We start from the raw sequence: 19,119 nt of genomic DNA, 5'->3' as shown, positions 1-19,119 counted from the left end.
CATGTGTAACGTAAAAAACACAAATAAATTAGAGAGATTCAATTTTTTTTTTTTGAAATGGAGATTCAAAGGTTACATTATACTAAAAGTTGAATAGAAATTTGTTCAACTTCATTGTTTAAGTGCTAGCATGTGTAACATAAAAAAACAAAAAGATTGGAGAGTTTCAAAAGTTACATTATATTAAAAGTTGAATGGATATTTGTTCAACTTCATTGTTAAATGAATTTAATATTTATAGCTCAAGTGAGCTTTACATAGATATATAGAAGATAGCTAAGGGCATTGCAATTTGGAGTTACAAAATTTTATTATGCAGTTAAAAGTTATAACAGTTAGTAGATGAAGGAATTTGATCACGTTTTCTATTATTATAATTTGATGTTACTTGATGTTTTTTTCCACTAGAACTTAATATTTTATTATGGAGTAATAAGTTTGGCTATTATATATATGGTGCACTAAAAATGAACAGTTCTTACTTATTTTTTATATAATTACGTTGTTTGAAGTTTTTGTATGAGACTTGCTAGACATCAAAAATATGTTACATAATATACCGTAAACTTTTGGTATGACTTTGAAATTTTTGTACTATAAAATGCAATATAGTATACCGTAAATGTTTTCTAAAAATTTTACTATTTATTTTCTGAAAAGTTAATTCAATAAACTAAAAGAATTACTTTTATTAATAAAGGGTATTTTTGTACATATATTTATTTTTTATACTATCCATTATTATCCATCACTTCACCAAATGTAGGATTGTATTAAGTTAAACAATACGAGAAGTTATACGATGTCTCACTAAACGTTGTATATTATTAAATTTTTATCAGGCCTAATAGTATCAGGCCTTATACTATACAGCATACCAAACGGGCCCGTAAATTGAAGAAAACAAAACTAGAATATATACACTAAAAGTCATTTTTACCTTGCTATCTGCTATTAATTTGAAAAGGTGATCTCTTTCTCACTACAACAGCAATGCCTTTTGCCGGCAATAAATACTGACTTTAGCGGCAATAAAAATGGCCGCAATAACGTTTACCGGCAAAAACTACTTCGCCGGTGTATCGCGAGTCGGTAAAGGCTTTACCGGCGCTTATACCGGGCGCCGGTAAAGACACCATTTATTGCCGGGAAAAATCATCATCTTTTAGCAGCCATATTTTGTGGCGTTTACTATTGCCGCTAAAAGTCAATGATGCAATGGCTTTGTAAACCCCTATGTTGGGGTTTTAGACCGCCAGAAATAGGATCCATAGCTGCCAAAAATGACAGATCCCCTGAAATATTAAGAACTAATCTGAGATTTTTATATTTCAAGGAAAAATGAGCAACATTAAATACGTCTCATTCCGAATGTCCTACTTTCCCCTTCTCTCCTAGTAAATATAAATATGTTTCCCAAATATCAAAAGTTACAGGGGTTTGGCTCCATTCTCAAAGTGCAAGTTGAAGAGTTTAGCACTTAAAATTTATGTTTCATCAAAATGCATGCTGCTAAATTCTGATGACATTCAGTAACATAAGCAAACTATGTCAATGCGAGAGAAAAAGTAAGATCAGTTCATTTAATGATGAACCAAATATGGAGTACTACAACTAACTTAAATGGAGATACCTTGTGAATTAAGCCATCATCAATTATTGGACTGTTTAGATCTTAAACATGCCAAATAAAGCTTCAACCTCATTCACGGTAACTGTCAAAGGGTAAAGGTCATTTCAGAGTTAAATTAAAACCACAAGAAATCTTACATGTATTGTGGGTACTTTCAGAAAATTTAAGGAATAACTCGGGAGTGTACAAATTTCTAACATAACCTTGATGAGGCAAGCCACTGCTTGAAGGTCAAGATAGCCCCTTATTTCTTACGCATTTAACATTTCTCATAGAAGTACATATATGAAACAAGAAAAGTATGGTACAAGTTTAGAGTATGGTAGAAGATGACATTACCTACAAATAGTTGCAAACAGAACATACTATTATCCAATTCCCAGCAGTCCTGAAGAATAATCTCACTGACAGCCTTGAATACAGAAAACATAGTTGCAGCAAGCAATGCTCTTCTTATCTCAACAATTGACATTTCTAAAGTTGTTCAAGTGCAAACAAAGGGCGAATGGTTGCTGAAAGATTTGATATAACCTGATGATATGTAGATTGATCAAACTTATAAACGTGCATGCAAAACAGACCAACACAATCAAATCAGAGTAGCAACATATTAAGAATTTGCCCCAACAAGTCTTCAAGAATTAGTGAACATAACTCAGTCATAACACAAGTCATTGTACTACTATTCCATTATATTATTGATTCCTCTGATAGACTAAAATCTCCAGATCCATCACTATTTCAAACGTTGAATAATTGGAATTCTCGGGTGTGAATCACGTAACTGCCTAATGCCTAAGGTACTGAAACTATTCACATGATGAATAAAACTAAAACAAGAATATAGAAACAGTTTCATGTTATGTCCATAAAAAAAGAGGATCATGTCTCAATTTTCTGAAGTACAGCAATTCGAGCAGAAAACTGAATTTTGGCAAGACTTTCATAAGGGAAAAACCTCAAAAGCTATTAAAATGCTAAAAACCACTAGATGGTGCATTATAACTACCATTTTTTTTTTTACATTTTCAGTCAAATTTACACACATATACACACAAAGCTAGCGCCTCATCTATGGTGGTTTAAGCATGTGTGGAGATGAGTTGTAAAGCATTTATAAAGGAGGGTGGACCAGGTCGAGGATAGCCCACGTGTTAGAAAAATTATAGGTCAACCCATTAAGAAAGATTTAGATTTAAATAGTCTATCATTGAACTTAATTCAATTATAGCATTTTTTTTATCTATATGGCCAAGCCCCACCTAGTGGAAGAAAAGGATTTTGTTGTTTAGACATATATAGCATCAAGAAAACAAGTGTAATAGTTGATAATGTAGCAAAAACTTATAAAATTTTGTTGTTTAGACATATATAACATCAAGAATACTAGTGCAACAGTTGATAATGTTGCCAAAACTTGTAAAGATGCAGATCTCAGAATATACTGGTATTTAACCCGAGCATACAAGGCGAATACCGCAAGTGGAACTTACCATACGAGCTTAACATACTGATTACACTCAGCCGTTACAAAAATTGATATTTGATATTTTGATAACTAAACCCTTACTTGAATAGAAGATCCAATTATGGTAATGGCTGTTGATGGACCCTTCAGCTCTCTCTCCAGCCATAACCATTGTGAATTCCCCAAAATTGTTCCATCACTTCCTATAGGGTCTCTGTGATCACTACAACAAAACGGACACTTAGCGGCGGGCATTTTGCGGCGGTTACGCAAAAACCGCCGCAAAATGAGTAATTGAGGCGCTTGTTCAGGCGGTTAAGCCAGCCGCCGCAGTTTTTGTGCGATTTGCGGGGGTTATTTTCAATTATTAGCGGTTTTTTACGAGTTTGCGGCGGTTAAACCTGAGACGGTTCAACCAAGCGCCGCAGAATGATTAAACCAGAAACCCTAAAATAAACCCCACCTCACTTCACGATTCCAAATCGCGATTTTCATCTCACCTCACTTCACGATTCCTTCACTGTTCTCAGCCTCTCTCAGATCGCATTCCTTCACTTCACGATTCCCACTCCATGGCGAACTCTGATTGAACCTCTCAGCGATGGCGAACTCCATGGCTTGAACCTTTCAGATCGCGACTCCCACCTCACCTCATGGATTGAAGTGTAAGCACTTCGTTCTGGGTTTGGTTTCTTCGATTTCTTCCACTGCGATTTGATGGTTTGGTTTCTTCGATTTCTCACGATTAAATCATCGATTTCAGGTTTGTGGTTTGCTTAGGAATTATGGCTCAAATTTCTCTTGTTTTGGCAAAATCGAGTGGTTTCCTGGGTTCGATTTCTTCCACTGCGCACGCTCTGCTTCGGATCCAAACAAGGTGAGCCCTCTCTGCTTCGATTTCTTCCATTCGTTCAAATTGAAGATGATTAGTGGTTTAAGTTTGATTTTGATTTTGAAATATGCACGTTTCTACCTGAACTGACTCATTGGCACATACAGTTCCACTTTCTTTTTCAGCCAATGCTATACCTATGTAGTGATATCAGTTGACTTGTGATAAATGGTTCAAATTATGTGTTTCTGGTTGTGGAATGATTAGTTCATGTACTGATCTAATTGCTCAAATAGGTCAATGCTAGAAAAATTTGTTTATCACACCCAATTAGTTTTGCACGTGAGATTTTGGTATAGTTCAATGCAGGAAAAATTGGTCACAGTGCCTTTCAAAAGTTTTCGTTTTATGAAATGTGTGATGTAACCCTGTTGTTGATTCTTTGAATAATTGGAGGAGCTCTTGCTGCTAAAATTGACAAAGCTGGTGTGTTGTCTTACTGATTTTCATTTTATAGCTTGAGACTTTTTGAAACTGTTTGATCCTTTGATTGGCAATTTTTCCTAATCCAGTCTTATTCCAAGTTGTCATTTGATATGCAATGCATCCAAATTTCAATAGGATTTTTTAGCTTTATCCTGTCAAATTACTTGTTGGTACTATATTGAACTTCTTTTGAGACTGAGTTTAGAACTAACAAAATTAATCTGCTTAACAACTGCAGGTGGCATTTAGGACCAAGGTATTTCACCCAAAGATCAACAGTAATGGCAGTATATGCCTTGACATTCTTAAAGAACAGTGGAGTCCAGCACTAACCATTTCCAAGGTTTGACTTCACATTGCTTGTTTATCTTTGATATAATGATATTTAATTATTTCACATGAGGTTTGAATTTTTTTTTTTATCCATGCTGATATTACTGAATGTAATTTCTGTATTACATATCCTGCCTGTTATGATTTATGAGCCCAATCACTGTATGTGGGAGTGTACTGGAGTAGTATATTCTCTGTCGGGTAATTGCTTGTGATTACTGAAATTAAGAAGTATAAGGGTGGTTGTGCCTTTGGTGCCTAAATGTTGGGAAATTGGAGCTTATATTACTGGAGTAGTATATTCTCTATTTCTAGATTCATGGTATAGAATGTTTTGATGGAATTTGTGATTAGACTTTTCAATTGTCTATAAGCCTGTTTTGCAACTGCAGATTTTACTGTCATGTACATAGAAGAAACGTTGGTATTGTTATACATAGTACTGTATAAGCCACAAGTAAAAGCACACACAACATTGGTACCTAGTTTAACTTGCAAGACATGTACTAGTGCCATGTTTGGGTTGTTCTTATCATGGAACACGCATCAAAATAAATCTAAATTAGAAATTATGTATGCTTGACTTCAAAATTAGTTTGGTTTGAAAGCTAATAGAAGCTCATTATTCATCTAAACTTCTTAGCTGAAAATTGTATAATTTGTATGTGGCATATTTTATAGCTCAGGATACGTGAGAGGCATGGGCTTTGGTGTTTGTCCATCTCAAGTGTTGGAATCTGGTAGCAGCTCTAGTAGCTCGCAATTTGCTGGCATCACATTGGCTGAATGGAATGCCATGCAATCAAAATTTCAAGCTTTAGAGGAACGAATGAATTCTTTCATTCAACAGTTTGGAGGTCAAGGGCCACCTAACCAGGTATTGAAGCTTTAGATTTCAAGTGTGTTCATCTTGTTTCAATGTTTCCTCTGCTCTTCTCTGTTTTCTATTTATCTTTCACTCTTATCTTTGTATCCCTGCACTTTTGTATCAACATGTGATGATTTGAAGCTTCTTAGCAAATGAAAGAAACTGAAAGAAAATGTCGGAAAGTAGAGGAGTGCAGAGAAAGAGACTAAAATATGTTCTCTGAAAGTCTCTGAATATGGATTCTTGACTTTGATTAACTGTGAGCTGGTTTTATGCACATATAGTCTGGCCTCAATTCAGTTATCTTCAACTGCCCCCTAGCTACCTTCTAATAGATAATTAATTCTGCTAGAACAAAACCATAATAGCTGAGCTGTCACCTGACTTGGGGAAGCTCTAGAAAAGAGATAGGTTTAAATTGCACCGATTTGAGCAATAAAGAATATATATGATGATGGATAATAATTAAGATCTTATCTCATGGATGTTGAGCAAAAGATTTTTCTATAATAGGTTTGAACCAGATATTGCTTGACTCCATACATTTTCAGTTTGCACATCCCAAAGTAGTCCCTCAACCTATGGTTTTCTTGGATGATGCAATCCTTACTTCTATTCTGTAAGTTTCTTTTTATGAATCATTTGAATACATTTGGGTGGATGAAAGTGCTAGTACATTTGACATATTTCCAAGGTGTTTGTAAGCTAAATATGATGTTAGCAAGTGTGCATGCTGTTTTATTTAAAGAGATCATTTTATAAAGATTATAAGCTTCATTTTATTTAAAGAGGTCATTTTATAAAGATTATAAGCTTCATTTTATTTAAAGAGGTCATTTTATAAAGATTATAAGCTTCATTTTATTTAATGAGATCATATTATAAAGATTATATATTGATTGAATATATAATTTGACTTTTTAAAAAAATTGAAAAACTTTTTCCGCAATTCAATGTAATAAAAAAATTATTTTAAAAATCACTGTAGAACTTTGCGGCGGTTAGAAACCGCCGCAAAATAGAGGCGGAAGAAATTACAGATTCTGCGGCGCTTTTAACCGCCGCTATATTCTGCGGCGGTTATTCCCACGGTTGGTCAAAAGCGCCGCAGAATGCCCCGCGACGCTCGTAACTGCGGCGCTTAAGGAAACGCCTCATTATACATTCTGCGGCGGTTTTAACCGCCGCAAAATGCTTCCAAAAGCGCCGCAAAAAGCCTTTTTTTTTTGTAGTGATATCTGGTATCTAAGAGGACAATCTGAATAGTTTTCCCCAAACCAAAATAAAAGCACTATTAGTACAAAATACATGCTTAAAAGGTTAAACACAATTTAGAAGCAATTCATACGATTGAGATTTTTAAAGTTACGAGCCATTTAAGAATTAAGATGATCATGTAGTGGGTACAAGCCTATCCAAAGTCAAAACCAAATAACCATGAAAGGACTTTATGAATTAAATACAGATGGTTTTTTCTGAGTCAATACCTTCACATCTCTACCCGCAGGACCATAGGTATATGAGGCATATACTCCAGCCTGTTTCCGCCTGAAATAAGAATCTAGAGTAAGTATTTAAATCTATATCTGCAGCCTGTTAAAATCTGTTAGTGTGAATATTCACATGTATAAGACAATTGAGGTGCAACAGCCAATATATGACATGCACCAAACTCTCCCGGGGATCAAGAAAGATTCGATAAGTAATCGTTAAATCTCTTGGACAGAATGTAAATAAAATAAACCCAAAATCTAGAATATAGATAAGTCCAACACGATGCAGCAAAGTCAAGAAGTAACTTTTGGTTGGTAATTTTTCCTTGGAATTCTTTTCCTGCGTCATTTAATCCGTAATCATGATCATCCCATGTTCCAATAACCTATAACATTTCAAACATAAAATTTAGGATAAAGAAGTTTAGTAAATAAAGGCACCATTTTAGAAAGAATCACAACTACCCAAAAAAAATAACAAGACCAAGAAGTTAGAGTGATGCACCTCAGCATCCTCTCGTAGTCGGACATAGTCAGGATTAGACTTAGTCTTTCTGTACTTAGCCTCCATTTCCTCCTCCGAGGAAGGAACAAACCTTTGAGCATTCTTCCAAGGCCCAATAGTCCTTTCCCGTCCAAATATTTTAAAAGGGCGCTTGATGTCTCCATAAGGCTGTGTTTGGAACGGTGGAAAAAAACAAAGGAAAGAAAGGGGAGAAGGAAAAGGTAGAAAAAAGTTTTCTTTCCATTGTTTGGTTTCAATTTAAACATGAAAGGAAAGATTAAAAACTGTGGGACCCATCTCAAAAACTTTTTTTCCCAAATCGGACGGAAAAGTGGCATGACACCCTATTTTAACTACTATGACTAAAATACCCCTGTTTTTTCTTTATTTATTTCTATCAAAACCCAGCTTATCCATTTTTTATTACTATGGTAGTTTATCATTTTTTTTTATTACGGTAGCTAACATAAGTTATAATAATAAATTTGTAAACATTATGTTATATTTTAATATATAATATGCTAACAATAGTAATTTCTAATATAAAATGTATTGTGTATACTTTGAAAGATACCATACAATTTTTTTATTTTAGTTTTTTTATTAAATTTGTAGATTAGTTTTCAGAATTTATTTTTAAAACCCATTTAAATTGAAATATTCATTTAAAGTATGATATTTAAATTATTTATAAAGATGTATGTGTAAAGGATAAAATAGTAATTATTCATTACACTTCTTTTCTTTCCTCTCACTTTTCCTTCCACATTCACTCATACCAAACAACCCAATAAATCATCTCCCTTTCCGTTCTCTCTCCTTCCTCTCTCTTTCTTTCCTTCCAATTTTCTTTCCTCTTACTTTCTTTCCCAACCAAACAAAGCCTAAATGTTATCACCCAGCCATATGAAGACTTGAGGATGAAAGTCTAGTATTGCATCCCAGATGGGCTGGCAAAGAAACACAAGGCACGGCATACACATATATCAATGACCTGACATGAAAAGGTTTAAAATATCATGCAATTATAGCAATTAAAAGCCTAAACAATAACCACCTTGTGTTGGACAGGAGGTTGTTTAGTGTAAAGCAGAAAAACAAAAGACCAATATAAGATCACAACCATAAAATGAAACAAAAAAACAAATCAAAGCTTAGCTCCTCTCATTGTTTCATTGTTGCAGATGGAATATAATTAGGATGATTTGATTAAGTGCATATTTGAAAGTCCTTCTACAATTGATTGTAAAGCCAGAATCAATTCTGGAGAGAAGCTTAACTTTCGTATTTCAGAATTGATTCTGAGGTAAGTGAAGTTGATCCAAACATGCTAAAAAAAGAAGCATAAAAGGCAGTAGTGCAAAGTAATGCCCTAGATCACACAATAATTTACCACAAAGTACCTAAGTGCATGTTTGGATACACATGGAAAACTACAGTGAAGCTAAAATCATGGTGGACAGAAGCAATTTCCGTTAGCATTTGCAACTGTCCACCATAATTTTGGCATGTTATCCACCGTGTATCTAAACATGAATGTAAAACAAATAGCTGTTTGGTGTCACTTCCACATGAATCATTTAAGTGGTAAAAGTGTGAAACACACTAGCTGTTTGGTGTCACGTTCAACTAGCTTTTAAAAGGATTACATCATATCACAGATCACTACCCCAACATATAATTGTTAATTAGAAAGAACTAAGAACAGGTTCTAAAATTTAAGAAAAATTATGAAAATAAACAATGGTTGGGCTGCTACTTGCTACACAAAATTAATCAAATAAACTTTCTTCTAAAAGAAGACTATTTATCTAGAAAAAGCTGATTTTTATACAGTGTTGTTGTTGGTTGAGTACAGAACTACAATTTGCCTAAAGCTGACATAACACATTGGAATTACAAACAGCATCCTAGTACAAAAACTGGGACATCATGGTTAAAACAAAGAAAGAAAATCATCTTCAATTAACAACACTGCAACATGGGCAAAGATAAACAAAGAACATGACAAAATTGAAACCTGAGGAGCACTCTGGTTGTTGCATGATCCGAAGGCAATTCGAGACACCGGTTGTTTCTGCTTCTTGTGACTGTCGGAAGCGCTTACGGTCATCGCAACGGCAACTATTCCGATCAATACGACGGCGCACCGCCGGCACCGCCGGCGACGCCTGTCGGTACCCATTTGGCCAAAGATCACAACTTTGAACCCAATTCTTTTTGGGTATCAGAAAAAAAGTGACTTTCTCAGAATTTGAGACCAATGGTAGACACAAAAGGGAACTATCGGTGATTGATTTATGTAAATAAAAAAATAAAAAATCATTTCCAAAAAAAGGAGAAAATTTAATGTGTAATTTTTTTTGAAGTTTATCATATTAATATAGATATATGAAATTTCTACAACATTGATTGGCTTTCATGTTTTTTAATTATTGAGGACACATGCTTCTGTTTATGCTTCTGTTTTGCTGCATGAGATCTTAAAAACATAATAATTTATTTGATCATATTGATTTTTCTTTTGTTCGTTGAGAGGGAAATTCTTGTGCTGACTACCTCCCTCGGAACACCTTTACCCTTTCGGATGTTGTTTGGGTAGAGGAGGGTCTCCCGGGGTTGTCTAGTTTTTTACTCGCGGATGTTGTGACTTCTATGTCGGGACCATTTTGATTATAATGCATTTGCTAAGTTAATAAAAAAAACATAATAAGTGTACAAGAGCTGATTTTTACTTTTTTTCAAAGATTTTTCCTTTGTTTGATTGTTATCTAAAATTATTTGTTAATATTGAGTAAATGTTTTTAAATAAACATACATTAATTTTAATTTAAGTTTTGTTATAATTTTATGATGTACTTAAATAATATATCAAAAAATATTTTAAGCATAAAAAAAATATTTTCTTTTTAGTCTAACATGTATTATGTATTATCCAAAATTTGTTGATGGAGTTCTATCAGAGTTAATCTCACAATGAATTATCTATAAATAAAACTCGAATATAAGACATTGTTGAGAAAGATTAAGCATGTATCACTTGACTCAATTACCTCCCGTTAAATGAGGATATATTCTAAAATATGAAAAATATTTTAATCATATAATATAAGTAAATAGTTAAAGTTCAATTTGAGCACAATTATGATCCTTATTGAACCAATTTGAGCCCCACTAGTTGATAATTAGGTGTTTGTAGTATGACTAGCGGCTGTAGTTGACCATTGACAAAACATGGGACATAATTCTCTATTGTTGTAACCAAAAGCATAGTTTAATTAAAGGCGGGAAATCTGGACATTATGCAATAAACTACTATGAACAAATGTGACATAAGCCTTCATGATAGAGGCATATTTTCTACAATTCTTTTTTTTTTGGGTTGCACTAAGGTATTTTCCTACATTTTGTTTAAAATTCACTATGCTGCTTTTTTATTGATTGCAAAGCCACTATTCAGCTAGTTCATGACTTAAATTATGAATTTATAATGCAAGTTGCAAATGGCCATGCCAAACTTTTCCATAAATATTATTTTGTTGAAAAAAGGCAATTGAGTTTAAATAGAAAATAATACACGATTAGTTTCACATCTGTCGAAGACTTGAAGTGCCAACTACAATTTTTCTGTCTATTGGTCACCTTGGAAATGACCTTTTCCACTTTCAGGAAAGTTTATACATGAGAAATCCATGTCACTCTCAGCAGTATTATAATTGTTAACAAAAAGTTCCTTTTCATCATGTTCTTCATATTCTGCAACTTAAGCTTGCTGTCATTGCTGGTTTTCTTTGTTTCTGCAGGCCTTTTCCACCTCCTTTTCATCATGACTAATCAATCCTTATTTCCCTTCTTTGCTCCTGAGCTTGTACAGTATTGATTACCTCTAAAACTAGGCTTAGAGAAGCAATTAGAGCCTTCTAGAGATTATATTTATGCTCCAAAACACCACTTCAATTTAACTGACAACAAAAGTTACTCCTAAACTTCTGGTTGTAAATCACCATTATTTTACTTTTGTAGTTGATATATATCCTAAGCATCCCACCTTGTAGAAGAAAATAAATAACTTAATGCAAGATATGGGTTGGGATATTGTTTGTCTCCATTAGAACATAGTAAAAGAAGCAGGCTGTGGCTTAATCAGGATGTTGTTGAAGGACTATAACTGTTTCCTTAATTTTTTACTACATGATCTCCATCCTTAGATCTTCCTTTAACTTAGTTTAGTGTCAGTAATCTGGTAACAATGACAAACCTGGAGCCTAGCTATGATCTATCTGCAGGTGTCACCGCTGTGGAAGTATTTTTCTTTAAGGGTAATAGAATCGAGGTTTTAATTGTGGCTGGATGTTTACTGCTAAGAGGTTGAATATAAACTTTGGAGTAATCTTATCATTCATATGACTATAAACTTTGCAGTTATCTAGTCATTCATGTGCATGTGGTATTTTCCCAAAAGAGACAGCATGAGCAGAGAGATCAGAGACAGATTTATGTTAGAGTCAGTCAACTATTAAGTTCTCACAATCTCACCCCAATGTGAAAAATATATTGTATTTCCAAACATCCACTAATCACATTCAGTGAGGAACCAAATGGTGAAATCAATACAACCAAAATATTAAAAGGAACATGGTAAATAATTTATCTTTTAAACTATCATCTGTGCCTGAATGGTGGTGCATGGAATTAGAATCTGGTGTTTCATCGAGGAACTGTGGATTCATCATCTTCATACTTAGAAGCAATATCTATAAGGTCTTCAAGGGAGCCTGTGGAATTCTCTCTTATGACTGAGAATCATCACACATTCATCTAGAGAAAGCTCAATTTGACAGTTTGCTTTTATGGCCGAAAGCTTCTCTCCCTGGGTTGGCTGCCTCTCCATTTGAAGGGTTCTTTTGAGCACTGAAGCAAAGCAGGAGATATGGTCACAATATACACAAGCTAGTTAATCACTAACATCATCCTTAGTAAGTGATACACAAATAAATTCCTAAACTTGTGCAAAAATGTATTCATATAGAAAATTTGCCACACATTTGAACCAGTAGAATATTCAGAAAGTTCAAATATACATCAACAAGTCAATGAGTTATGACAGATCAATATACATCATCAATTTTCAATCTAATCTTACCAACTTCACAAACAACATTCACTACCATATAGCAAGCAAAGCAATTCAAATTGTAATTTTGCTCTTCAGATAAATGTTTTAAGCATCATGAATTAACATGACACGACACATAAAGCATGAATAAAGAACACACTCACACAAATCATCAAAGTTTCCTACACTACTTAACCTACAATACCTCAAAAATTTGCAGGTCCAACAAACATCATCAATCAAAATAATTCAAGTTCACATAAATACTGCAAAAAGATTGTAACAGGCCATACCATATTCATCAAACCCACACACAAAGTAAAAAATTGAAAACAATAAAAAACAAATAATTATAATAGAGGATTGTAATATTTATCACACACCTCGATTGAGAGTTGGTCAGGGAATCCAGTCTCCAAAAGGAAGATCAAAGACATCTGATATGTATTAACCAAAAATAGAATCAGAAATAGCAGAGTACCCAAATTGTTGTTCAAGTTCTCCCCCATTAGGCAAAATTACGCGTTGCAGAATTCAACTTTGGGAACGTGCGCTATCTTGTCCAAATCCACCTCTGTTCCCTCCTTACACCTCTCAGCTAATGTTGGGCAGTCCTGAATTCTCAAAAGCTGGAGTGAAGTGAGGTGTTGGACACCATTCGGCTAATTCCAGGAACTGAAAAACCATCCATGATTACTTTCACATCTGTTGAAGACTTGAAGTGCCAACTACAATTTTTCTGTCTGTTGGTCACCTTGGAAATGACCTTTTCCAGTTTCAGGAAAGATTATACATGAGAAATCCATGTCACACTCTCTGCAGCATTATAATTGTTAACAAAAAGTTCCTTTTCATCATGTTCTTCATATTCTGCAACTTTAGCTTGCTGTCATTGCTGGTTTTCTTTGTTATTGCAGGCCTTTTCCACCTCCTTTTCATCATGACTAATCAATCCTTATTTCCCTTCTTTGCTCCTGAGTTAAATTTCACAATATACACAAGGTAGTTAACCACTAATCCACTAAATCATCCTTAGAAAGTGATACACAAATAAATTCCTAAGAAGAACCAGTAGAAAGGTAATAATTTAGTAAATTTTCCACACATTTGAACCAGTAGAAGTGCATGCAGAAGCAGAACCAGTATAATATTCAAAAAGTTCAAATATACATTAACAATCACACACCTCGATTGGGTATTAACCAAAAATTGAATCAGAAATAGCAGAGTAACCAAATTGGTGTTGAATTAGAATTACAAGCCTGCAAAAACATAAAAACATATATGTATTACTTACATTACATTACTACCCAACGAGAAAAGTAATAACAGAAAAAGCGGGAGTTGTTCGGGAAAAGAGACGTTACCGAATTCAGAATTAATAATTTGTACTTTGGAAACGTGTGCTATCTTGTCCCAATCCTCCCCTGTTCCCTCTTTACACCTCTCGGCTAATGCTGGGCAGTGCGCAATACTCAAAAGCTGGAGTGAAGTGAGGTGTCGAACACCATCCGGCAAGGATTTCAATTCACCACATCCTGAAATCTGCAGAGTTCGAAGGGAGCGGAGACCTTCCCACCCTTGCTCTGGTAAAGACTCCAGCTTCCTACAATAACGGATGTTCAAAAGCTGGAGTGAAGTGAGGTGTCGAACACCATCCGGCAAGGATTTCAATTCACCACAATACCAAAACCCCAGAGTTCGAAGGGAGCGGAGACCTTCCCACCCTTGCTCTGGTAAAGACTCCAGCTTCCTACAATAATAGATGTTCAAAAGCTGGAGTGAAGTGAGGTGTCGAACACCATCCGGCAAGGATTTCAATTCACCACAATCCCAAAACCCCAGAGTTCGAAGGGAGCGGAGACCTTCCCACCCTTGCTCTGGTAAAGACTCCAGCTCGCTGCTCCACCCGATGCTCAGATACTCCAAATTGTTGAGGTTTTTGAAGATTTCATTTGGTAATTCCTTCAATACCTTGGAACCACGTATCCACAGAGTCTGAAGACAAGTCAATGTTCCCACCGGGAAGGATGTCAGGTCTACATCGCCAGCGTAAAGCCGAAGGGAGGTAAGGCCATTGAAACATGAGAGGGACCTCAGTAAATCATCAGTATAATCCTCTAGATGGAGCTTTTTGAGTGACGGAATGCAGCAGCTTGGCAACTCAAGTTTAGGGCAATTACGAATTGCCAAATCAGAAAGACAGGGGAAATTCTCTCCTCTTTCCACTTTCAACAACCGCTCTAACTTTGAGCATCCTGATAGTGAGAGTTTTTCTAATGACGGGAAAGCTTTCACCTCCACACCATCATCAGATTCGTCATCATCCATATACTGCACATCATTCATTTCACTTATTTTAATTCTTCTTAGATATGGTAGTTTACCAAGTGAGGGAAGCCGCACACACATCTCGCATCCATAAAGCTTTAGAGAAACTAAATTGGTGAGCATTTCCATCCAGGTCGGTAATTGTAATCCTGCAGAGTATTCTATTTTCAAATTCTTGAGATTTGAGTGAGGTTGAAGAGCATTAAGTACTAGCTTCGGATTAGTAGCATATGGCTTTGAGTGGACCTCCTTGTCCCATATCAACTGTAATTTGTGGATGTCTTTTTTACCCATCAAGTTGGCCTCTTGAGCTTCGGATAAACTGCCAACATTTTCTAGTCCTTTAATGTGCAAATTTCCTCTGAGTTTTAAGTCATGTAATTCTGCCAGGCTATGCCCAATCTCTGAACTGACAATGTACTTACTTAACGTTCTCAGACGGGATAATTTCCCAATGTTAGGGAACATACAAGACAATGAATAACAATCTTCAATGACAAGATGTCTAAGATCCTGTAAGCAAGTCAAGTCTTTAGGTAGACAAACAAGTTTTTTCAAAGATCTCAATTTCAAGATTTCCAATTTCCGCAAGCTATAAATTGAGTCGGGCAAGGTTTCTATCTCAAGCTTGAAAAGTTCCAAATACCTCAAATGAATTAAATTCTTGAGTGGTGATAAATTAAAAGAACTTGTGCGTAATACCCGAAGAGTGCTGCAGTGTATTGGGATGCAACCAGAAACGTTGTTGGAGACTTTTAACTGGTAAAATGTTCTCAAGGATTCAACTTTCTTCAAGGCACTTTTGTGGAGTGACAATACATCCATACCAGAGTCAAAGCTAACATGGTGGGTGCTTGTTGACAAATCTGTCATGTTTGTGTTTCCCAAAACCATGCACTCTTGCCCCATTATTGAAAGAGCAAGATCATGGACAAGATCATGCATCTTGAAATGAATAACATCTGAATAATCAACCAACTTCATATCTTGAAAGAATGATTTTTGATACAATTCATTCCAAATCATATTGCCAACATCTTCAACCTCCAAGTTTGCCCTAGATGAAATAAACCCATTAGCCATCCAAAGATGTATCAAATCTTCCTTCATGATTTCTGTATCTTTGGGAAATATGGCACAAAATGCAAAACACTGCCTTAATGTTGGCGTTAAATGAAAGTAGCTCAATCTCAAGGCAGCCAAAATAGAATTTTCACCTTCTAAATTCCAAAGCCCACTTTCCATAACTTCAAGCCATTCCTTTTCCTCAGACCTTGAGAACAAGAGACCTCCTAGTGCTTGTGCTGCAAGAGGTGATCCTCCGCACGTCTTTACTATCTCTTTTCCAATAGGTACCAGCTCTGCACGCTCTTCTTTTTCAGTTCCAAATGCATATTGTTTGAAGAGCATCCAACATTCATCCTCTGAGAGACCGCACAAATGATGAGCTTGGCACGTTCCCATAATTGCTGCAACCTTCATATCACGAGTGGATACTAAAATAGAAGCTCCTTTGGATGCACATGACAACACACATTTCAGCTTATTCCATTTGTCTTGGGTTAAACCAAATTTCATTTCTTCATTTTTCCTCCACACGTCATCCAAAACTAGAAAATATCTTTTACCTTGCAACAATTCTTGCACCTTTCTTTCTGTTACATCTAAATTCAAGCAATCATGTTTTGCTTTTGTAATAGATTCTATGATGGAGCACAAAATCCTCTGGACAGAGAAATTTTCAGAAACACAAATCCAAACTTTGATGTTGAAATTGCTTGTTACCTGATCATCATTGTAGACCATTTGAGCAAGTGTTGTTTTTCCCATGCCTCCTAAGCCGACAATAGGATAGATGGAGAGGAAGTCAGACTCGCGTGCTTGGCTGAGAAGAAACTTCACAATCTTCTCCTTATCATCTTCTCTTCCATATAGTTTAGCTTGGGGAATTATCGAGCTGGTTTGGCGCCATTCAGCTACATCAGTTGACCTTTCCCTGACAACCTCTTGCAGAACATACTTGTTCTTCTGGTCAGCAATCTCATCAAATCTCCTAGAAATCTCTTTCAGCTTGTTGCCAATCTCATAGCGAAATTTGATGCTCTTCGGTTTTAAAGAGGACAATCCTTTAAGTCGAAGTGATTCTATGGAACATTCATCAAGGATATCATCTAGGATGTACACAGCATCTTTGAGCTGCTGCAGCCAAACCTTTATAGGTTTGTTTGTTATCTGTTTCTCCTCAGCATCTTCAACAACAGCCTTGATCAGTTCAAGAGTGTTTGATAGCTTCTTAGCCTTTCCCTGGATTCCAGACATGGTTGCAAATTCATTCTGAGCTAGGGAGAGCAATTTCTCAAACACAGCTCCAAGTAAAGCCTCAGCCATTTTCAGAAATGCAAAAGTTGAAAAGGAAACAATATCGGGGACTGGTTTTGCTTGGATGAGATCTGAAGCAAAGTGTGGATAGTGGTAGCAAAAGTCTGCAAAGAGCTAGTTAAATGCTGTCTTTATCAAGGAAACTTCAATGAAGCTACGAGTGTCATTGGATTCCAATCATGAAGGCTGAAAAGACCAAAGTCACCCTGCTTAGCAATGAATATACAAAAGTTAGCAACATGTTGTAGTACCAGCGAGCTTTATTGTGATTACTTTATTGTTTGGAACTTTGAAAAGTCAAAAAGAGTGGCTGTCCATTAGTACATCTGCATCAATGAAATTCATGAGAGTTGCTACATCAAATTTAGGGGAGCTTCTAAACAATTGTTAAGCACTTTCAGTTAAAAAGAAAAGAGTGAGAAAAACTTAAGAAAAGCACCAGCGAGCTTGTTAGTGTTAAAGAGAGTTTAGTGTTATTTTGAGTGTCTAAACTCTAAACTAAAGCTAAAGTGTTTGAGTGTATCATTTTTTTCTTCTATCCAAATATTTTGTGATATTAAATTTTGTTCTTTAAGTGTTCATATTTTCTTCCATAACATATCATTTTGTTTTAATTGCCAATAGTTAGGAATTTAATATGCATTTAAATTCATGAATCAAGCCACCACTTGCCAGTACAATTGTTGGGAAGAGTTAGAATCTCTTAAATTTTTAAGATACAGGTTAACAGAAAATATGGATGTTTGTCCTAAGATTTTGGGCTAATTTTAGGTAACTTATTTCAGAAAGGGTTGCAAATTTGTTCTGAGCCAGAAATGGTTGCCAATTTTCAAAGTTAAGAAGAAGATCAGATAATGTTTAGCTTGGGTTGAGTGCTGAAGTAGACAGATTAGGTGTGACCTTTGAGTGTAATGTAAGCAAAGCAGTCAAGCCAATCTGCATATTAATTCAAAGAAATATCGTCACGTGCCATATAAACTCTTGACTTTCTCATGTACATTAAGGAACTGTTATTCTTTAGGTCTGAGGGTGTAAGTTCTCTTGCTGATCTTAGTTAAAATTTCTTTCAGAGAAGTTTGAATTCTATTGAAGCGCATGCTAATGTGTGTTTGCACTAGTGCCGAGGGGTGTTATAGATGCATTAAGCAAAAAAAACACTGGGATAAAACATATGGACGGAGCAATGTTTACAAAGGATTCAGTTAGGTAAAATAGTAGGCGTCTCCATTGGAAGATTCTTTTGTTTCTCAATGGTGTTGATGGACTAGAGCCATTACAGCTATCAGCTGGCCTGAGTTTGGCTTGGATATTATCACTAAAAGGAATAAACGAACTTAAAAGAACTGAACTTATGTTGTAGGAAAATGACTACCAGTCTTCTACCAATGCAAGACCATTTTCAGTACTAAACCCTAAACCATAAAACTCAATCCTCACTCAAAATCAGGATTTCCCCCACTGCTTTTCTGTGAAAAAGTATGTCCTAAAAATATTACATTATAACACTGCTTGAGATTTACCCTTTAACACTGCCTTGGTCAATATATCTACTAGCCGATTTTTAGTATTAACATCACTTGCTTATTCTCGGTCTTAGATTGCATGAAACTTAACTTATACGTATACTGGACATAATATTTAGTGATGGTAATGCTTGATTTGTTATCATTTCAAA

The 19,119-nt window shown here is 35.4% G+C and overlaps 1 protein-coding gene and 2 long non-coding RNA genes across 3 annotated transcripts; 1 reads left to right on the top strand and 2 right to left on the bottom strand.

Moving 5' to 3' along the window:
* Positions 1 to 3,585: 3,585 nt before the first annotated feature.
* On the top strand, positions 3,586 to 6,383 carry LOC130733384 (uncharacterized). Its single transcript, XR_009017452.1, has 5 exons — positions 3,586 to 3,766; positions 3,865 to 3,978; positions 4,658 to 4,762; positions 5,434 to 5,629; positions 6,134 to 6,383. It is a non-coding gene; the product is annotated as an uncharacterized LOC130733384 (long non-coding RNA).
* A 1,895-nt stretch (positions 6,384 to 8,278) lies between these two features.
* On the bottom strand, positions 8,279 to 9,950 carry LOC130733383 (uncharacterized). Its single transcript, XR_009017451.1, has 2 exons — positions 9,639 to 9,950; positions 8,279 to 8,612 (listed from the first exon to the last, which is right to left on the bottom strand). It is a non-coding gene; the product is annotated as an uncharacterized LOC130733383 (long non-coding RNA).
* Positions 9,951 to 12,088: 2,138 nt separating this feature from the next.
* LOC130733382 (putative disease resistance protein RGA1) lies at positions 12,089 to 17,640 on the bottom strand. Its single transcript, XM_057585539.1, has 4 exons — positions 14,102 to 17,640; positions 13,921 to 13,996; positions 13,118 to 13,708; positions 12,089 to 12,529 (listed from the first exon to the last, which is right to left on the bottom strand). Exons 1-2 carry the CDS (start codon positions 17,451 to 17,453, stop codon positions 13,989 to 13,991), a joined length of 3,360 nt encoding a protein of 1,119 aa, XP_057441522.1. The 5' UTR covers positions 17,454 to 17,640; the 3' UTR covers positions 12,089 to 12,529; positions 13,118 to 13,708; positions 13,921 to 13,988.
* Between the last annotated feature and the right edge of the window lie 1,479 nt (positions 17,641 to 19,119).

The sequence above is a fragment of the Lotus japonicus genome, chromosome 1, assembly GCF_012489685.1.
Source record: "Lotus japonicus ecotype B-129 chromosome 1, LjGifu_v1.2".
In the NCBI taxonomy this organism is placed as follows: domain Eukaryota; kingdom Viridiplantae; phylum Streptophyta; class Magnoliopsida; order Fabales; family Fabaceae; genus Lotus; species Lotus japonicus.
This window is presented reverse-complemented; position numbering and strand designations above follow the sequence as displayed.